We start from the raw sequence: 18,980 nt of genomic DNA, 5'->3' as shown, positions 1-18,980 counted from the left end.
AAGATCAAGTGGATATGTGGGATGGGAGAGAAAATGTGCCTGGCATTAGTATTTTCCCTGCAACAAAGCACACTAAAAAAAAAAAAACATATTCTGAGATTAGATATTGAAACAATACAAAATGTATAATTTACTTCAAAATGATCTACAGCTTCATCATTTAATTTAAAAATAATACAGTTCAGAGACGTTTAAGTAAGAATTTGAGGTAATTAGATAATATAGAACAATTTCAACAAAGGTAACTGAAACTTTGAATGTTTCCCAAGACACACACACAGAGAAATATTTGGCCATTATTTAATATTATTGAAGTTTATTAATGAGAAAAATTTGGTGCTGCAGAACGAACTAGACCCAAATCCACAGAGGTTACATATCCAGAAATACAATTTCCTCGACTCGCCCAGTGCTATAAAAAAACAATTACAGAAATCACTGGCGCGTGAACATTGTAATTTGGACCACATAAAATCCCATTTCCCACTTTGAGAGGAATGACACTGCTCAGAGAGAGGGCACCAGAAGAAAATGGAAGTTTAAAACGCAGGCAGACACCGTTCGTCAGTTCATCAGGGTTCCAGTTTTATTGCTTCATCAATTATGACAAGATAAATTAAGACGTTATAAAGACAGAAGTCAAGCAGTTAGATTGAACCTTCCCAGTAGCTCAAACAGACTTCATGCTGCTTGGCACATGCAGGAGTAAGAAGACATCAATGACATGTTAAAAGTTCCAGTTTTAATTAACAATTTTTAGAAAATGCTGTTCAAAACAACCTGCTTTTATAACCGTTACGTTATCAGTCTCGCTCTTCTGTCACAAATGGCTCATTTAGTTGCTGAAACCCGCAGGTACATGACCGTAATTTACACTTTCAACATATTTTTTCCCACTTATTCTGTCAACAAGGAACATAAGAGCACATGAAGGATCACAGTTTTACAGATTTTCTTGGCAGGACCGATGGCAGTAAACCGATGTGATGCACAAACAACAAGCTCTTATTTATTTTCAGGAGTGTGGCGCTTCAGTTCACCATGTGACGGGTGGGCTCATCATCATCATTCGTCATGGAAGGGGGGAGGACAGACACACACACGCACAAACACCCATTCAGTACCCAAACACACATACATGCACACACACACACACACAACGCCTTTCCACGTCTCTCACTGGTTCTTGTCGTGATTGAGGACCTGGTTAACAGCTGATGGAACAAAGAGAAGAAAAACAACAGAGTTTATTTTGCAGAAAGGTAAACACATACTAGGATGAGGGCATCGTCCATCACAGACGGCTGATGGCTGACAACATTGTGACGCCAATTTGGTGGACATCGCCCAGACCTAACAGACACAACAGATTACTGTATTTGAGGATGTTGTTTTTATGGTTGTATATATATATATATAGAGGCGTACGAGGCTAATCAAAAATGTCATGGAAACAGACGTTATGACTCTGTAACTGACATAATGATAAAAAATCATTTCTTCTGTAAAAGTACAAAAAAACCCCACAGGCATATGGACGCAACCGGCCAGAGAGTACAGTGTGGGTTCATTTAACAAGTTGCCTTTAAAGCAATGTAATTATGTGCGTCCAAGCACCGGATACAAGTCAAAACAAAGCTAAACAGATATACTGTCATAAAATATCCCTGGACCATAGTCCGGAGGCTGGAGCAAGTCACGGCAGTCTAACACACAAGGTTTTGTTCAAATATCCTCACGCAATGCCCTGAAACATCGAGCTGATTTCACGGTTTTTAATCACTTCTTTCATCATGAAGAAGAAGTTTTAATGTTCTTTCTCCGTAGAAATTCAATACTACATTATGAGCTTTGAGTTCATACAGAATTACATTTACAGGACTGTAAAAGTCCTGGACGTCATAAAGCAAAGCATAAGCCATTCTTGGCCATTTCTAGTAAAAATGAGTCCGACTAGTGTTCAACTGTATCTGTTTGACGGTTTTTGTTTTAAATATGAATACTTGGTTTAGTAGTAGAACGCCCGTTTCTTTTGTCTTCTCAAAATACTTATACTATATAATAATATATACTATATTTTGAGAAAGTTTCTCAGCTTGTGAAGACAGGAGTACAACAAAGTCTCACTGCTGGATACTTCGCTCAGGTCAGGTTCGCTGGCCTACATCATCAAAAGCAGTTTTACAGCTGCATAAGATCATTTTGGTCAGTTGGCAAAAACCTCAGAAACAGCAGCTCTGATTGGTCTCCATCACAGTCAAGTTGGTCCTATTTTGATAGCCACGAGAGATGTGACATAGAGCCGATCCATCTTGATTTCCCTGTTCAAGCAAATACAAACCTAAAAGTATTCTCAACTACTGAGTATGCTAGACAAATATTACTCATTACTCATAAGTCACAATATATGGTTTATTGGTTAGTACATACGGTTAGTAAGAAGTTCACTGTGACGACAGATAATCCTGTACCACAGGTATATTTAATAGGATGTTGTTTATGATGTTAGGTGTTATCATCCAGTCTGATAGATCTGATAAGTGGCTGTACTTGCATGTATATTGTTGGTATCTCACCCTCCTTTGTGACTTGCTCAGTTATGGTCTTAGCCTTGGAAGTAAGATCGCTGACCATGTTGTCCATGGCAGTCTGGTGTTTCAAGAAAAATGGCCGGATCACGCGCTTGTACAAGATCTCAGAACCGTTCCACGTCACTGGAGCCATACACCAAATCAGGAACACACACTGAGGAGAGAGCAGAGGGCAGATATTAGATAATATGCTGCTGTGCAAGCTCATGTGTCAAGTTAAAGAATTAATATCAGAGAGCCTTCTATTGCAGCTACTCAGGAATATACATGAAACTTAATTGCACAGTGAGGTGTTGTTTTGTTCACTGTTTTCTTAAAGGCATGAACACTGCTCGATGTGACGTCTCCGATGACAGCAGGGGGGGGAAGGCTGTGCCATGTTGTCACAGCAGAGAAGAGAAAGCTCCTGTCAAGGCAGGTGGTGTTAGCCCCGTGGAGTGACAAGCCATGGCCCGGTGACAACCTCTGGGTGGTTCAACCTGGGACATGAGCCGAGGGTAGCAGTGCTTTCAGGTCGGCTGCACGACCTATTTAATACGCCGGCTGATTAATCAATTCGTCACACAAAGTTTTAAAAAACATCTGCAGCTAATCAGTAATGAAAATGATTGTAAGTTGCCGTTACCTTTAGACTTTGTCCTTAAATGCGTGTTGTTATATTGTTGCTATGTTACATAACAGGCCAGAGTTAATTTATCATCTCATTACAGTGTGAGCCACTGTTCGTTAACCCTGTTTTCCAGGATTAAATGTATTCATTGAAATCAAACCATTTTCATGAAGTCAAGCAATGTTGATTGTTGCAATTAGGCTGAAACAACTGGACAGTGAGGTGATTTTTAATGGTCAGAGGAGGACTAGGATATGTTGGATTATGACACAAACAACTCTCAGGTCACAGTGGACATGAAATGATTTGAAATACTTCTGTAACTGATGGGGATTGATCTGTCGCCGGGCTGGCGCAACACCCCAGTTACTGCTGACAACTCCCAAACCGCCTGTCCGTCTTACACTCACATTTTCGTGAGCAACACCCCGAGGAGCTTACGCCACTTCCCATTACACTCCAAGAATGGCAGGGCTCCAGGCTGAGACCATCGAGTTGCATTTTGAGACAATTTTTGGAGACTACAACTACATTTTATAACAAGAAGCACCATGTGACTTTCAAAACCATTATCGTATATCATGTGAAACACCAGGAGCGATGTTTCCACTGGTAAAGATTTCCCACAGGAAACGCCACAGGAAAAAACAACAACGCATCACAAGAAATCTATTAATGTACTAATGTAATAAACGGATTAGAAAGACACTTTTCTTTGTCAACTGATGGTTTTAGACTGCGATGCCCCTTTAAATAAGTCATGGAAAATGACTCTCTTAAAGTTTTCTTTTTAAATAAAACTGAACATTGTGATTTCTGTAAATTCACTTTTTATTTCTAAAGGATACAGTTAAGATGAAGAGTATGAATGTGTTGAGCTGCATGACGATTCAAGTGGTGCTACTCAAATGTAGAGTAGGGAGCCAGAGTGCTACTTGTGGAAAAAGTTAGTCTAGAGCCCTCTAAAGCTTTCACCACTTACACTTCACTCATGTTTTGCAGGTTCAAGTCGCCGGTGTTTATTTTGTATGGTGCATTGTGGGATGTCAAAGCCCATTAAAAGTACATTAAAGTGATTTTTGAGTATACTTGAGTAGACTTTTCCAGGGTTAACACATCCACCTTGAATTAATCACAGCAGATGCATGCATACAGTATTTTCCTTATTTTTCCCATTACAGGACCAGTCCACAAGAGTGCGCTGTTGCAAAGCTAAAATGTAGAGGCCAAAAGAAATCCACCCAGCTGTGACTCATAACCCTGTGACTCTGTGGTTGCACAGCTAAACCACACTAAAAGTCAGTTGTCAGCTTCTTACAGGGGAGCTACAGACTGAAAACAGTAATGTAGAGCATTAAAATCAATCTTGCACACACACGAGAAAGTCAGCCTACCTTGCCGGCATAGTAAAACGGGAACCAGAAGAGGAAGATGTCAGAGAAGGCCTCGACGATGCTGAAGAGTCCATAAACAACCCAGTAGGTCAGCCACTGTGTGTCGTCCTCCTTAACGTTGCTCTCGATGGCCTTGATACTGGATGAACAGGAAGCATGGTTCCAATTAGGAGGTTGATAAGGTCACAATGGAAAAAGTTACATAAATATTGAAAGTCGTTGCATGTAATGGTTTTTGTGAACTACATTTTGATGAACTGACCAGAGTGCACTCGAGGACGTTCATTAAAATGATTGAAAAATCACTTTCTGAGGCATTTTTAACATGTATACTAGGCCTGAAGGATACATGGGAGTTGGTGAACAAGTCTTAATGTTTAAAAAGCTGTTTACCATCAAAAATCCACAGGGTAGCTTTAAGCAGCACTTGAAGTAAAGTACATAAATCTGAACCTAAGTGGGTCTTGGAACAAAAGTACTGTAGTCTAAGAACAACAAATTAATGACAGATGTAGGCCTGTGTATTTGAACAAAGGAAAAAAAATAGAAATCCTCCTTTTTTAAATAAAGATTTCTCGGTTTACAAAGTACACTTGAAAGCACCGTGGAATCCCTGTTGGGGCACACGCATGTTGACACACTAAGCGATGTAGATTTCTGACTGTTTTTGAACCAGCATGTCCCTAAATGACACCAGATTGCAGTAGAGACTCTCAGCATTGTTTTCAATTGCGTTACTGTTCTGGTGCAAATATTTACTCACCAGTGAGGTGGAAAGTCTTTAAAGATTTACTCGCTAAACAGAAAACCTGCCTGCATTGGTCACTAGGCGGTTGTTCATTTCAGACCTTGTGAAACGTCAGTAAAACAATGATTAAAATGAAGATTGATTTGAATCGGAAGACTGAGTTTTAAACCCAGCTCTAAGAGAAACTAAACTGCATGCATTGCCTGCAATGATGTAAATCATAGATAAGATGGCGACAGGCGGAAGTGGCTTCTCTTTTCTTTTCACTTTTCTCTTCTCTTGCACTGATGACTGACCAACGGGCTCCGGCACAGACCCTACACGCTCAAAAAAGCTACAGACAAAGGCAGACTATGGTGTCAATGGTGCGGGATTCATCGCTACAACTAGAGCCACAGATGCTCACTGATAACCCGAGGGCCCTCAGGGACTTCCTCTTCACAATGCACTCACGGTTGGCTGCGGTAGAAATTTCCCAAACTGACAGCAAAGGTGGCATCCTATAACACTTGTTCAAACTCACCACGTTCTTTATGACGCAGTCTAAATACTAAATGTTTGTCTTTGGAGATTTCTTGCCTCTGTGCTGGATTGTAAGCACCTGTTAGTAATGGGTGTGGCTGAAACACCTGATCTCAATAATCAGTGGCGGGGTGCTCGGTGACTTATGGCAACACAGTGTGAGCTCATCTTCATCATACGTACGAGAAATACGCTGGGTAGGCGAAGCCAATCAGGTTGCAGAGCAGCGAGGCTCCATATCCAAACAGCAGATACAGCCCGAGAAAACTCAGAAGACCTGCAGAGGGAAAGAGACAACAGCGTCGTGAGAGCAGAAGGCGGAACAGCAAGAGCAGGGTGAGGTCATCCAGCTATTAGACAAACGCGTTTAATGTCACATTCACATGCGGATAATGGCATGTGTGTCTGATAGCAGGATGTCAGATCAGCACAGTACCAGGATTAGGAGGAGCACTAAACGCAAGTCAAACAATGCTATTCAAATCCAGGTAGTGAAAGTTGACTTTTAACCAACCACAAAGATCGCTCAGTCATGTGAAACACCCTGCCTGCCTGCGCCGTCCACCTCGAGTGTATGAGAGATTCCACAAATGCCAGAATCTGCATTACTATTTGAGCGTTATCTGTAATTAACAAAGCGATCTTAATAAAAGCCTTTAAATACAATCATGGATTTCAACATTTAATACTGTATTTGTTCTGTTTTTAAAGTAATTGTTTAATTTAGAGCTGAAACGATCGGAAAATTAATCGACTGATCAATCCAACCGTTTCGCAAATGTGAATAAACTGAATATCTTTGGGATTTGGATTGTTGGTCGGATAAAAACGACTTACCGGAGGAAAATAACTGCCAGATTAAACGACGATGAAAATAATAGTTGCAGCCTCCGTTTCATTTGCACACGTATAAGGCAAAAATACACTCAGTGGCCTCTTTATTAGGCACATCTGCACAATCTAATTAGAAGAGTCACTGACTGCACCTTTTAAAAAAATATATTCTAGCACTGAAGTAAGTGGTGGGGGGATACAGGCCTTTATACCTTTAAAAAAAAGAGACAATGAGCTCTGTATGAACTGAACTGCATGCTGCATACTCTTAACAATAGCAAGCTGGCTGCGTTTCTTACACGCTCAGAGGTTTAAACAGCTTACCGGTTCGCTGGCAGCAAGACCCTGACTTCAAAGCAAAGATGCTAAAGTCTGACCAGCCATGTTAGCTTATCCATTTTAGCATAAGTGATTGTTTTCTCCAAATTATGCTTTAAATCATGCTTTTCATTTATTTATTTAACGCTTCCCACAAACATCCCAGATCTTTTTCTGGGAGTGTTTGTCTCTGTACGATCAGGTTTAAAGCAAAACAGGACAAGAGGACTGTCTGACACTCTGCTGCACAGCTGTCGGTGCGAGTATACGCCATACATTATTCAAATTCAGGCAAAACTCAATTGCCGAGACAAACTGTATCACCCACCAATTCCATAAACATAATGAGGTCATGCAGTATGTAAAGCACTAAAAGCCTTTGATACTGTTCTGGCCTCCAGGCTATCTCATTTGTTTGTCCCGCCTCATATACAAATATCTCCCACTCTCCTATCGCTCGCCAACGGAGGCAAAACTGGAAGAACTGGCTGAAATGGAAGACCCTGGTGAGACACCGGCTGACATATGCAGACACAGAGAAACACTTTTCATAGGGAAATCTAAACTGGCACATTAAACTAATCAGAGATGAATAATAAAATAATAAAACAGGATTCTTATGACTGCAACAAACATCTCCAAACCTGCATGCAATGTGGCTCTTTTCTGTGAGTAGGCAACTCCTGAACTCTTTCAGAAAATGAACAAAGCATTTTCAACTCTAAGTGAAAACACATGTCCTTCTCATGAAAAAAGGGGCACAAAAGTCATGACACAATTGAGTGTACAGGCTTAACCAAGTCATTAGAGTTGCAGGAGTTGTAATTCAGTTAAAAATCCAGTTCCTTTTAGCATCGAATCATCACAAGTACCCATTGTTAGGAGTACAGTGGGTGGGGGTTGGCTTCACAAACATGAAGTTGACTATCAACGGCCGCTCACTCAGTGAGTTTGGCTGCAAACACAGAAGAGATTAGACCTCTCTCCTCCAGTCAGCACAGCAAGACTTCACACTTCAGGCTGTCACATGAGTCGGTCTGAACCTGAGACGTATCTCCACACTTTAAATGGCACTTTGTAAATCTGTTCGACTGACATGTCCAGATCAAGGCCAAGTGCAACTTAACATTACAGTGAGCAAACGGGGAAGAATTTCTTGTATGCCACCAATTATCAGTGTACATGTTAGGCAACAAGCCTGCAGTGGGGCCTGAGTATGAAATGAATGGCTGTTCCCTCTCTGACAGGCTAACGAGACACTAACAAGGTATTTCTGCAAACAGGACAGGCCGTGGTATAATTTGGCTGCTCTGTGTGTGTCTACCTTCTGCTGTAAATGCAGGGTAGACATGAGTCACAACTGTATTTGCATACAATCCTCAATATTTGTTTTGACAGCCAGTTTGGCGGTGTGTACCTGTACTTGTACTTGTACTTGTCAGTCTTGTGTTGACACCAACTGTAGTGCCCAGGTGGTGGAGCAGTGTCTTCAGGGTGCAAAGACTGAAACAACTGAGACTGTGATACAAGATTTTGTGTCCTATTTACTTTTTTCTGCGATCGGCCCCAAAAATCCTGATGAAGAGGACGAAGAGGAGCCACCTCCTGGCAGATCTAGTTCAGAGTTTGTTTCCATTACATAGCTTGTCCACCCAAAAGTATATTTTTTCCAGCTGTTGAGAGTTTTGTATTTATTTTGCTCAAAAAAGACAGTTTTGTTGATTGTTTTTCAAACTTTCAGCGACTAATATCCAATATCCGTCGGGTTAATGTTGACCCGATCGCTTTTCAGTGCTATATTTGATGTTCGAACTGAAAATAGCAAACTCCTCAGGGCTAATTGCAAACATCCTCATGATCCAAGTGTGAGTACAGACTAAGTATTGACAACACATCCCTCATACAGCATCAAACATCATCTGTGACCTGGAAATCGGTTGTTTAAATGTGCCCCCCTTTGTTACGCTGTTGTGCGGATCAATTTTGAGTAAAGACAGTTTGAATGTGGGTCACCCTGGCTGACACGTTTCCTGTCTCTGGGTGCCATCGTAGACAACAAACAGTGACCACATAGCCTGAGGTGCATGGCCCTTATTGACATGTAACCGTGCCCGCAGACTGACAACAGACTCAATAGAAGATAACGGAGAGCTGCTCGCAGTTGTATAACAAGTCATCCTAGTATCTCCCTCCATATTTGCCTTGCACTGGGATATTTCAGGACAAGATAAAAATACCCATGAGGGCCAGCTGGTGGTGGTGGGCACTGAGATATTAGGAGCCAGTTCATTTACAACATTTAAAATAGGTGTGTGTGAGGAAGGTGTGTGTGAATCACCAGCTCTAATCTGGTAATAATCTCTGTGTAGGTCTGAGTTGGATGAACTTTGGTATTTGAGCCTGAGGAAGATAATAAAATTGACGCCAGCCAGCAGCGTCACAGGATATGAAACCAGACAAAAAAAAAAAAAAGTCAAGTACTCATGCAACAGTGTGCCCACAACCGGTTGCCAGTTTCAGTGTGAGTGGCAACTTATCAGCTAAACATGAATAATTGAAGTTTATAGTTTATGGAGGAGACGTTCAAGCCCCCAAAGAAAGTTCTCACAAGTCCATTTACACATTTTAAAGATGTTTCACTGCTTGCTCTTTTGTTGTTAACATACCCACGGCGATGTACTCCCTCTTCACTCCCGTTTTTTCCTCCAACTTGGCCAACTGATCTGTCACAAAGTTTTTCTCGTGGAGCACGGCCACGAAGCGCTCCTTGAACTGCGTCATTTTCGGGCCTTTCCTGAGCCTGTGGTCGACAAAAGCCGCGCGGGAGAGGAAAGAAATGTTACAAGAGGCGACGTTTGAGGGGTTTTTTCGTGAAAAACGGACGAGTTATTTCACTAACCTTGATAATGTGCTCGGAAACTCGCCGCTGGGTGGCTGCCTGCCTGCCGAGTCCGCTGGAGCTGCGCTGGCAGTGGGAGGGGGAGGAGACTGACGGACACCCGCTGACCAATCAGAGAGCTCCGCTGGCGTTCACCGCAGCAGGTGATTAAACAACGGTGTTACTGTGTGGAGGAAAGGTAATGATGAGCCTTTATAGCAGGCGGGATACATGCAGGCCGTGTTGTAAATATCTGATAGTGACGCACACACCTGGAAATAATCAGAAGGTTTGAGGAGAGGCTCTCTATGGAAGCCCACAGCTGCCAAATAAAGACACACAATAAGATGGAGACTGAGTTTGATGAAATGAAAATATCCACATGGTCATAATTAGTTTGTCAAATAAATCATGACTAATGACTAAAAAGTTTTTTTTAATAAAGTGGAAATCATGGCATAAAAGTCAAATTCATGAGATGGAAATTAAAAATTGTCGTAAATATGACATAAAAAGGGCAATATTATGAGATAAAAGTCAGAATTATGAGATATAATGTCAAAATTAATAAATGGAAAGTGAAAATGAGGCTATGAGATTAAAAATTCCAATATGAGATAAAAAGTCTAACTTATTATATTAAAACATTGAAATTATGAGATAAAAGTAATAATTATGAGATGATAAATCGAAATTATAAGATGAAAAGTCAAATATGTGATGAGAAATCGAAATTGTGAGATAAAAATATTATTATATATTATTATATATATTTTTAATTATGAGACAAAAGTCATAATCATGAGTTAAAAAGTTTAAATTATGAGAGAAAAAGTCATCAATATGGGATACAAAGTCATAATTGTTAGATTAAAAATATGTTTTTGTTACGCTTGAAATCATGGCATAAAAGTCAAATTCATGAGATGGAAATTACATTTTTTTAGATGTAAAGTCATAAATATGAGGTGAAAAGGTCAATATTATTAGATAAATGTCAAAATCAATAAATGTAAAATAGAAATTAGGGTTTGAGATTAAAAAGTAATAACTATGAGATAGAAAATCTAAATAATGAGACAAAATGTCCAATATGAGATAAAAAAAAGTCTAAATTATTAGATTAAAACATTGTAATTATGAGATACAAAGTAATAATTATGAGATGGAAAGTCAAAATTATGAGACAAAAAGTCCAATATGTGACGAGAAATCTAAATTGTGAGATTAAAAAATTGAAATCATGAGAGAAAAAGTCATCAATACAGGATAAAAAGTCATAATTGTGAGATAAAAAGTTTTCAATATGACACAAAAAGTCAAAGGTCATTATCATGAGATAAGTAGAGATAATCCCTTTTTTCCTAAAGTCACGGCTGAAGCATCTGAATGATCGACATGCACGGTCATTAAAATAGTGAAGGGGGAGCACAAATTCAATCTCATGTCAGAATGAAGTTGTTGTGAAGCTGAACTGTCAGCAGAGGGCAGCATGCATCTATTTATGAGCACAAAGGCTTTTGGAAAACTTTGCAAAGACTGAACCAGCAGAGGGACGAGGAACCTAAAGTGGTGGTGATTAACATGATGCTTTTTAAATAATCATAGTTTACTGATAACGCATATTAAACAGATATTAAATATATTATTTATCTCCAGTAAACCCTGTGAGTAATTGAAAGGCAGACAAACAGACATATCATACCAACCACAGTGGACACAAACTCATCCTTAAATCCTCAACTGCACTTCTAATACAAATATTTTCCTCTGTTCCATTAAGATCATAGATGGTGTAAATCCAAGCAGTATTTCTCCTGATTTTGTGTCCCACGTTGCCTTCAGTGTGTTGAGAGCAGAGACATGATTTCCATAGAGAGGAGGCTTTGCATGGTCAGCTGATCCTCCAGTGAACTGAGAAGGTTTATAGTCCTGTGAGTTCAACACTGCAGGACTCAGATCTGTCAGTCAACACAGCAGAAAGCACAACCACCATGACTCTCATCACCATCCTCATCTGGACGCTGGCCTGCTGCTGTTTTACAGGTTGGTTCACTCAGCAACATTTCAGACATGATGTGCTGCCTTTTCTCTCATTTATTTCTGCTGATAAATCAATGATTTGTTTTTGTGTGCAGGATGCAGCGGTCAGGTGACTGTGACTCAGCCTCCAGTAGTGACATCTGCTCCAGGATCCACTGTCACTCTCACCTGTAAGACCAACCCAGCTGTTTATCACAACTGTGGTAATATTGGTCAATGTATGTTCTGGTATCAACAGAAACCTGGACAGAGTCCAAAGCTCCTAATCAGACATGTGAGCGTAAGTCATTCAGGAACACCAGCTCGGTTTAGTGGCAGTGGAAGCAGCTCTGACTTCACTTTGACCATCAGTGGAGTTCAGACTGAAGATGCAGCAGTTTATTACTGTAAGAGTGTACACAGTCCTTATGTGTTGACACAGTGATTTGTCGTTGTACAAAAACCTCCCTCAGTCAGACTGCAGAGACACTGAGCTGTTACAGCAGGAACCGACTGCAGCTGCTGAAGAGGAAGAGACTCTGACACAGACCACTGAACACAGAGCTGACAGGAGCCTCACCAAGCACACAATACTTAATAATATAAATATATTATATTTTATAATTTCTATACATCTTTATTCCATATGAAAAATTAACACTGTTATGATAACTAACATCCCACAATGTTCATTTTCACATTACATTTTCAAATTATAAAATAAGCAAAACATATGAAAAGTGTATCACACAAAAATCCAAATATACAAAACCCTGTTACACAACTTTAAAATTATACATCAGAAGTGTGCTGACTGATATGACTCTTATATCAATCAGTCCATCAGCAGTCAATTAGCTTAGCCTGACATGAAGTCTGAAAGTCGGGGGACACAGGTTGCTTGGCTACAAGTGCTAGAAAATCCACATTTGAAATTACCAAATATAAAACAACTAAAACTCTGACACAAGAACAGGCAGACAACTCCTCAAGCATGAAACTGAAAACTGAACTTATATAAAAAAATAAACTGATGATGTAATGAGGTGCAGGTGGAGAGATAGGTGGAGAAGCTCAGGTGAGGTGAATGAGGTGAAGAAACAGGAGGACAGGAAAGGAGCTGATTGGCTGGTGAAAACACTGGAACAGGGCAGAGCTAACGAGGCTGAAGCAGGGCAGGTGTGGAGGGAAAAGCAGGCCGGGGAGGAGCACAGGAACACAGGAGGGAAACAAAGTGCAGACAGACCACAAACATCCAGAAAACACAATGAAAGCAGACAGAAATGTCAGGACCACGACAGCTTTAGAGGTGCTGATGGTCAGATTTACTTGCCTATAGGGACATACCAGCTGTTTTCACATGTTATCAGTCTTTGTGTTAAACTAAGCTAAGCTGAAGTGTGCCAGCAGGGGGTGATATAGACCTGTTAATGAGGACAAAGTCATGTGAGATCATAAAGATGTGAAATGCAGGATGTTTAAAATGAGGAGAAGAAATGTAAAACAGCTCAAAGTCTAAATTTTCTAGATGGACTTTAAACTGTCCAATGATCCTCAAGATGATGAGCTGTCACTCCACCTCACCTCCTCTTTCTCTGTTTCACATGAACAGGTGTGTGTTTGCCTTCTTAAATATATTTTGCATGATTTTAATGCATCACTGCTCCTCAGAGTTTAAGTTCTTATGTCACAGAGAGTCTGAACTGTTTTCATGCACTCACACTGAAAACTGCATCAGGATGATGTCGCCAATAACTCTGATTGTCATGTTGGGTTTTCTGAGTCAGGGTGAGACATTTTGAAAACGTTTGGTGCAAATTCAGTTTGTTCCTTCCACTTAATTCTTATTCACAAGATTTGTCATTTCTCATTTCAGAGTCTTCTGCAAACAATTTTCTGACCCAGGCTGACAAATTCAAGTCTGTTAGTCTTGGAGGGACTGTGACCATCAGCGCTACAGGGAGTTCAAATATTGGTAGCTACCTCAGTTGGTACCTTCAGAAACCTGGACAGGCTCCCAAGCTTCTGATATACTATTCATCATCTCGCTTCTCTGGAACTCCGTCTCGATTCAGTGGCAGTAGATCTGGTTCTCGCTACACTCTGACCATCAGTGGGGTTCAGGCTGAAGATCTAGGAGATTACTACTGTCTGGGCTACCATGGCAGTGGAAGGTTCACACAGTGATTCAGAGCCGTACAAAAACCTCCTTCAGTTTGACTGAAGTGAAAACGGCCTGCTGCAGGTGCAGAGGGTTGGTGAAGAGACTGTGATGAGGAGAACTGGTCCAGTGAACACAAGAGTCATCAAGCAGAACCACAATGAATCTAAATAAAGCTGAAACACACTCACAGACACTCTTCCATATACAGTTTTAAACTCTGAGTTGTCAGTTTATTCAAATTCTTCATAAATAAGCTGTGAAAGTTAAATTCTTGTTGGACTATAACCAGCGATGTCAAAAGATCATTTCTGATAGCGACACAAGACAGTCTGAAATTACAACAGTCCAAAGCAGAAACAAATTACTCTAAAGTATAGATTGATCAGTTATCATACTTGGATGATCAAGAACATATTTTTCAAAATGAATTTATAGTAAAAGAAATACAAAGACACTGAATCTTCATTATTTACTGTTTTAAGTAAATGAAAGGCAGACAAACAGACATATCATACCAACCACAGTGGACACAAACTCGTCCTTAAATCCTCAACTGCACTTTTAATATAAATATTTTCCTCTGTTCCATTAAGATCATAGATGGTGTAAATCCAAGCAGTATTTCTCCTGATTTTGTGTCCCACGTTGCCTTCAGTGTGTTGAGAGCAGAGACATGATTTCCATAGAGAGGAGGCTTTGCATGGTCAGCTGATCCTCCAGTGAACTGAGAAGGTTTATAGTCCTGTGAGTTCAACACTGCAGGACTCAGATCTGTCAGTCAACACAGCAGAAAGCACAACCACCATGACTCTCATCACCATCCTCATCTGGACGCTGGCCTGCTGCTGTTTTACAGGTTGGTTCACTCAGCAACATTTCAGACATGATGTGCTGCCTTTTCTCTCATTTATTTCTGCTGATAAATCAATGATTTGTTTTTGTGTGCAGGATGCAGCGGTCAGGTGACTGTGACTCAGCCTCCAGTAGTGACATCTGCTCCAGGATCCACTGTCACTCTCACCTGTAAGACAAACCCAGCTGTTTACAGATGGTCTGATACTGTTCAGGGTATGCACTGGTATCAACATAAATCTGGACAGACTCCAAAGCTCCTAATAAAACTTGCGAGCACACGTGAATCAGGAACACCAGCTCGGTTTAGTGGCAGTGGAAGCAGCTCTGACTTCACTTTGACCATCAGCGGAGCTCAGGCTGAAGATGCAGCAGTTTATTACTGTCAGAGTCAACATCTTATCAGCAGTGCTTGGGTGTTCACACAGTGATTTTCCGTCGTACAAAAACCTCCCTCAGTCAGACTGCAGAGACACTGAGCTGTTACAGCAGGAACCAACTGCAGCTGCTGAAGAGGAAGAGACTCTGACACAGACCACTGAACACAGAATATACTTACACATTATATATTGTTGATGAAGGTTCTCAGTCGTTAGGGCCACTTGCTCCCCAGACAGCTTAACAACCATTCATACCTAGGCTCACCGAGCTCTAGCAACTCACATGAAGGCCAGTTGGGTCAACGACCCGCATGTGTCCTTATCGACTCTGTAGGAACACGCCCACACAGAGTTTAACAACCAGCCAACTCCTCTTCAGTTAGTTAGAACATAGGAAGCCTCTTGGATGAGAGGTGAAGCGTCTTCAAGAAACTGAAACAAGTCCAGTTGCCTACAATACAGCACTTAGATAAACTTACATATTATATATATTTTAATATTCTATCATTTTCATTCCATTTAATAAAGTAACATTGTTCTGATAACCAACATCCCACAATTGTCTACAGTCAGTCATATCAGTAACAGTTATGAAAACTGTAGAACGTATAAATCTTAAAACCTACATTGAACATGCTCACCTGCTTTCTTGCTGAGTGATATCACTGTCATATCTGTCCATCAGCACGAAGGCTAGAAGCAGAGGGGAAACAGCTTGGCTCCGTCCAAATGTAAGAAAATACCCCCACCAGCAACTTTAAAGCTAAACACTAGTTTATATCAACTGCAAATTAGAAAACAGATTGTTTCAGTGTGCAGCGATATGTGCCAAAATATTTCTTGGTCATCTTCAGTTTGAAGTTGTCAGGTAACCAGTGGAGAGAGGTCTGTACAGACTAAACAAACAGGGAAGCAACTAGCGAACTTGTGTCACAAAAACTGAGAAGAGAAGGTGGACCTGAATGAGGAGAAAGCATGTAGATTGGATTCAAAGCTTTCCATAATATTCATTGAAAAAAGTCAAACATTGAAACAAAAACTGAGGGACAGGAACAGGCAACGTGAGCACACAACTCAACAAAGACTGAACTGAAAACTGGACCTAAATACAAAATAAACTGAAGATGTAATGAGGTGCAGGTGGAGAGATAGGTGGAGAAGCTCAGGTGAGAAGAATGAGGTGAAGAAACAGGAGGACAGGAAAGGAGCTGATTGGCTGGTGAAAACACTGGAACAGGGCAGAGCTAACGAGGCTGAAGCAGGGCAGGTGTGGAGGGAAAAGCAGGCCGGGGAGGAGCACAGGAACACAGGAGGGAAACAAAGTGCAGACAGACCACAAACATCCAGAAAACACAATGAAACCAGACAGAAATGTCAGGACCACGACAGCTTTAGAGGTGTTGATGGTCAGATTTACTTGCCTATAGGGACATGCCAGCTGTTTTCACATGTTATCAGTCTTTGTGTTGAGCTAAGCTAAGCTGAAGTTTGCCAGCAGGGGGTGATATAGACCTGTTAATGAGGACAAAGTCATGTGAGATCATAAAGATGTGAAATGCAGGATGTTTAAAATGAGGAGAAGAAATGTAAAACAGCTCAAAGTCTAAATTTTCTAGATGGACTTTAAACTGTCCAATGATCCTCAAGATGATGAGCTGTCACTCCACCTCACCTCCTCTTTCTCTGTTTCACATGAACAGGTGTGTGTTTGCCTTCTTAAATATACTTTGCATGATTTTAATGCATCACTGCTCCTCAGAGTTTAAGTTCTTATGTCACAGAGAGTCTGAACTGTTTTCATGCACTCACACTGAAAACTGCATCAGGATGATGTCGCCAATAACTCTGATTGTCATGTTGGGTTTTCTGAGTCAGGGTGAGAGATTTTGAAAAAATTTGGTTCAAATTCAGTTTGTTCCTTCCACTTCATTTTTGTTTAAATTGTTTAATGTTTATTCACAAGATTTGTCATTTCTCATTTCAGAGTCTTCTGCAAACAATTTTCTGACTCAGACTGACAAATCCAAGTCTGTTAGTCTTGGAGGGACTGTGACCATCAGCGCTACAGGGAGTTCAAATATTGGACGTGATCTCAGTTGGTACCTTCAGAAACCTGGACAGGCTCCCAAACTCCTGATATATTATTCATCAAATCGCTTCTCTGGAACTCCGTCTCGATTCAGTGGCAGTAGATCTGGTTCTCAATACACTCTGACCATCAGTGGGGTTCAGGCTGAAGATGTAGGAGATTACTACTGTCTAGGTGCCCATGGTGGTGGAGTGTTCACACAGTGATTCAGAGCCGTACAAAAACCTCCTTCAGTTTGACTGAAGTGAAAACGGCCTGCTGCAGGTGCAGAGGGTTGGTGAAGAGACTGTGATGAGGAGAACTGGTCCAGTGAACACAAGAGTCATCAAGCAGAACCACAATGAATCTAAATAAAGCTGAAACAGACTCACAGACACTCTTCCATATACAGTTTTAAACTCTGAGTTCCTGTCAGTTCATTCAGTTTCTTCATAAATAAGCTGTGAAAGTTAAATTCTTGTTGGACTATAACCAGTGATGTCACAAAATCATTTCTGATAGCGACACAAAACAGTCTGAAATAACAACAGTCCATGTAGGAACACATTTTCTCTTTTATATTTAATACACTATTTATTGTTTGCAATAATATCAGTTATCATACTGAGATGATCAAGAAGGTATTTTTCATGATGAATATATGATAAAAGAAATACAAAGACACTGACTCTTCATTATTCACTGTTTTATTAAATGACAGTTCATAGATGAAGTTTCTCTTGGAGTGAAACTGATCATGTTCAGTTTGAAAGTAAAGAAGATGAAGAAGAATATGCAGAAGATCAGTATTAGACAGCAACATGCAGACTGAAACACTGAGCAGAGAGCTGTGAAACCTGCAGAAACATGTGAACAGAGGAGATCTGTAGCTTCATCAAGATCTCTATCAAAGCAGCAGCATCATCTCCAGACAGGAAGTGTTGCTGAAGCTCTACTCTGAGCAGCGCTCAGGCTCCAGGCTTTGAGTGACAGGGCTCTGTCCATTCAGACTGGCCTCACAGCTCACTGAGCCCGCCTTCCTCCACTGGTCTGCAGAGAGGCTCAGGGTGCTGCTCCGGCCGTAGTGGCCGTCACTCCCCAGGACCTCCGAGCTGTGTGACACCCCTGAGGAGCTGCTGCTGCCCCCCACCTTCCAGCCCAGCCTCCAGGTGGAGGGGAAGCCCCCGCTGGACAGACACACCAGTGTGGCACTGCCCTGCTGCAGCTCCTTACTGGAGGGGGGGAGGACGGTCAGGGTGGGCCGCACCACACCCACTGGAGGAGAGAGAGGGGGGAGGAGAGGGGGAGAGAAGACAAAGTCATGGGAGTGAAGGCTTGGTAATAAAGACACATGACAAACTGCTCATTTCTTATATTTGATCAGCTCAAACTGAATAAGTTGTGCTGCTGTTGCTCTCATAAATCACTCAGTATCAGACCATCAGACACATGATTCAAGTGGAAATGCAACTAAAAAGCTTCACTGATGATGATTATTGACGACATCTTCATGTGTGTTTCATAATGTGTGACAGTGAATAACTCGTCCCCGTGATGATTTTCTTCTGTTGAAACTGACAGAGCTGAAACACTCATGTG

At 41.0% G+C, this 18,980-nt stretch overlaps 1 protein-coding gene and 1 long non-coding RNA gene across 3 annotated transcripts; both read right to left on the bottom strand.

Annotated features, from left to right (window-relative positions):
• Positions 1-564: 564 nt before the first annotated feature.
• LOC311274036 (receptor expression-enhancing protein 5) lies at positions 565-10,073 on the bottom strand. Of its 2 annotated transcripts, none has more exons than XM_084381451.1 (6): positions 9,917-10,073; positions 9,684-9,817; positions 6,049-6,142; positions 4,596-4,734; positions 2,555-2,745; positions 565-1,214 (listed from the first exon to the last, which is right to left on the bottom strand). In XM_084381451.1, exons 2-6 carry the CDS (start codon positions 9,796-9,798, stop codon positions 1,208-1,210), a joined length of 546 nt encoding a protein of 181 aa, XP_084237577.1. In that variant the 5' UTR covers positions 9,799-9,817; positions 9,917-10,073; the 3' UTR covers positions 565-1,207. The 2 variants fall into 2 exon arrangements, with proteins under 2 accessions (XP_084237577.1, XP_084237576.1); XM_084381450.1 differs by having other exon boundaries at positions 2,577-2,745; positions 9,917-10,068.
• A 4,211-nt stretch (positions 10,074-14,284) lies between these two features.
• Positions 14,285-16,439, bottom strand: LOC311274037. The gene is made up of 2 exons (XR_014624720.1): positions 15,955-16,439; positions 14,285-15,102 (listed from the first exon to the last, which is right to left on the bottom strand). It is a non-coding gene; the product is annotated as an uncharacterized lncRNA (long non-coding RNA).
• Positions 16,440-18,980: the final 2,541 nt, after the last annotated feature.

The sequence above is a fragment of the Pagrus pagrus genome (assembly GCF_965226575.1).
Source record: "Pagrus pagrus genome assembly, chromosome: 18".
Taxonomy (NCBI): Eukaryota; Metazoa; Chordata; class Actinopteri; order Spariformes; family Sparidae; genus Pagrus; species Pagrus pagrus.
This window is presented reverse-complemented; position numbering and strand designations above follow the sequence as displayed.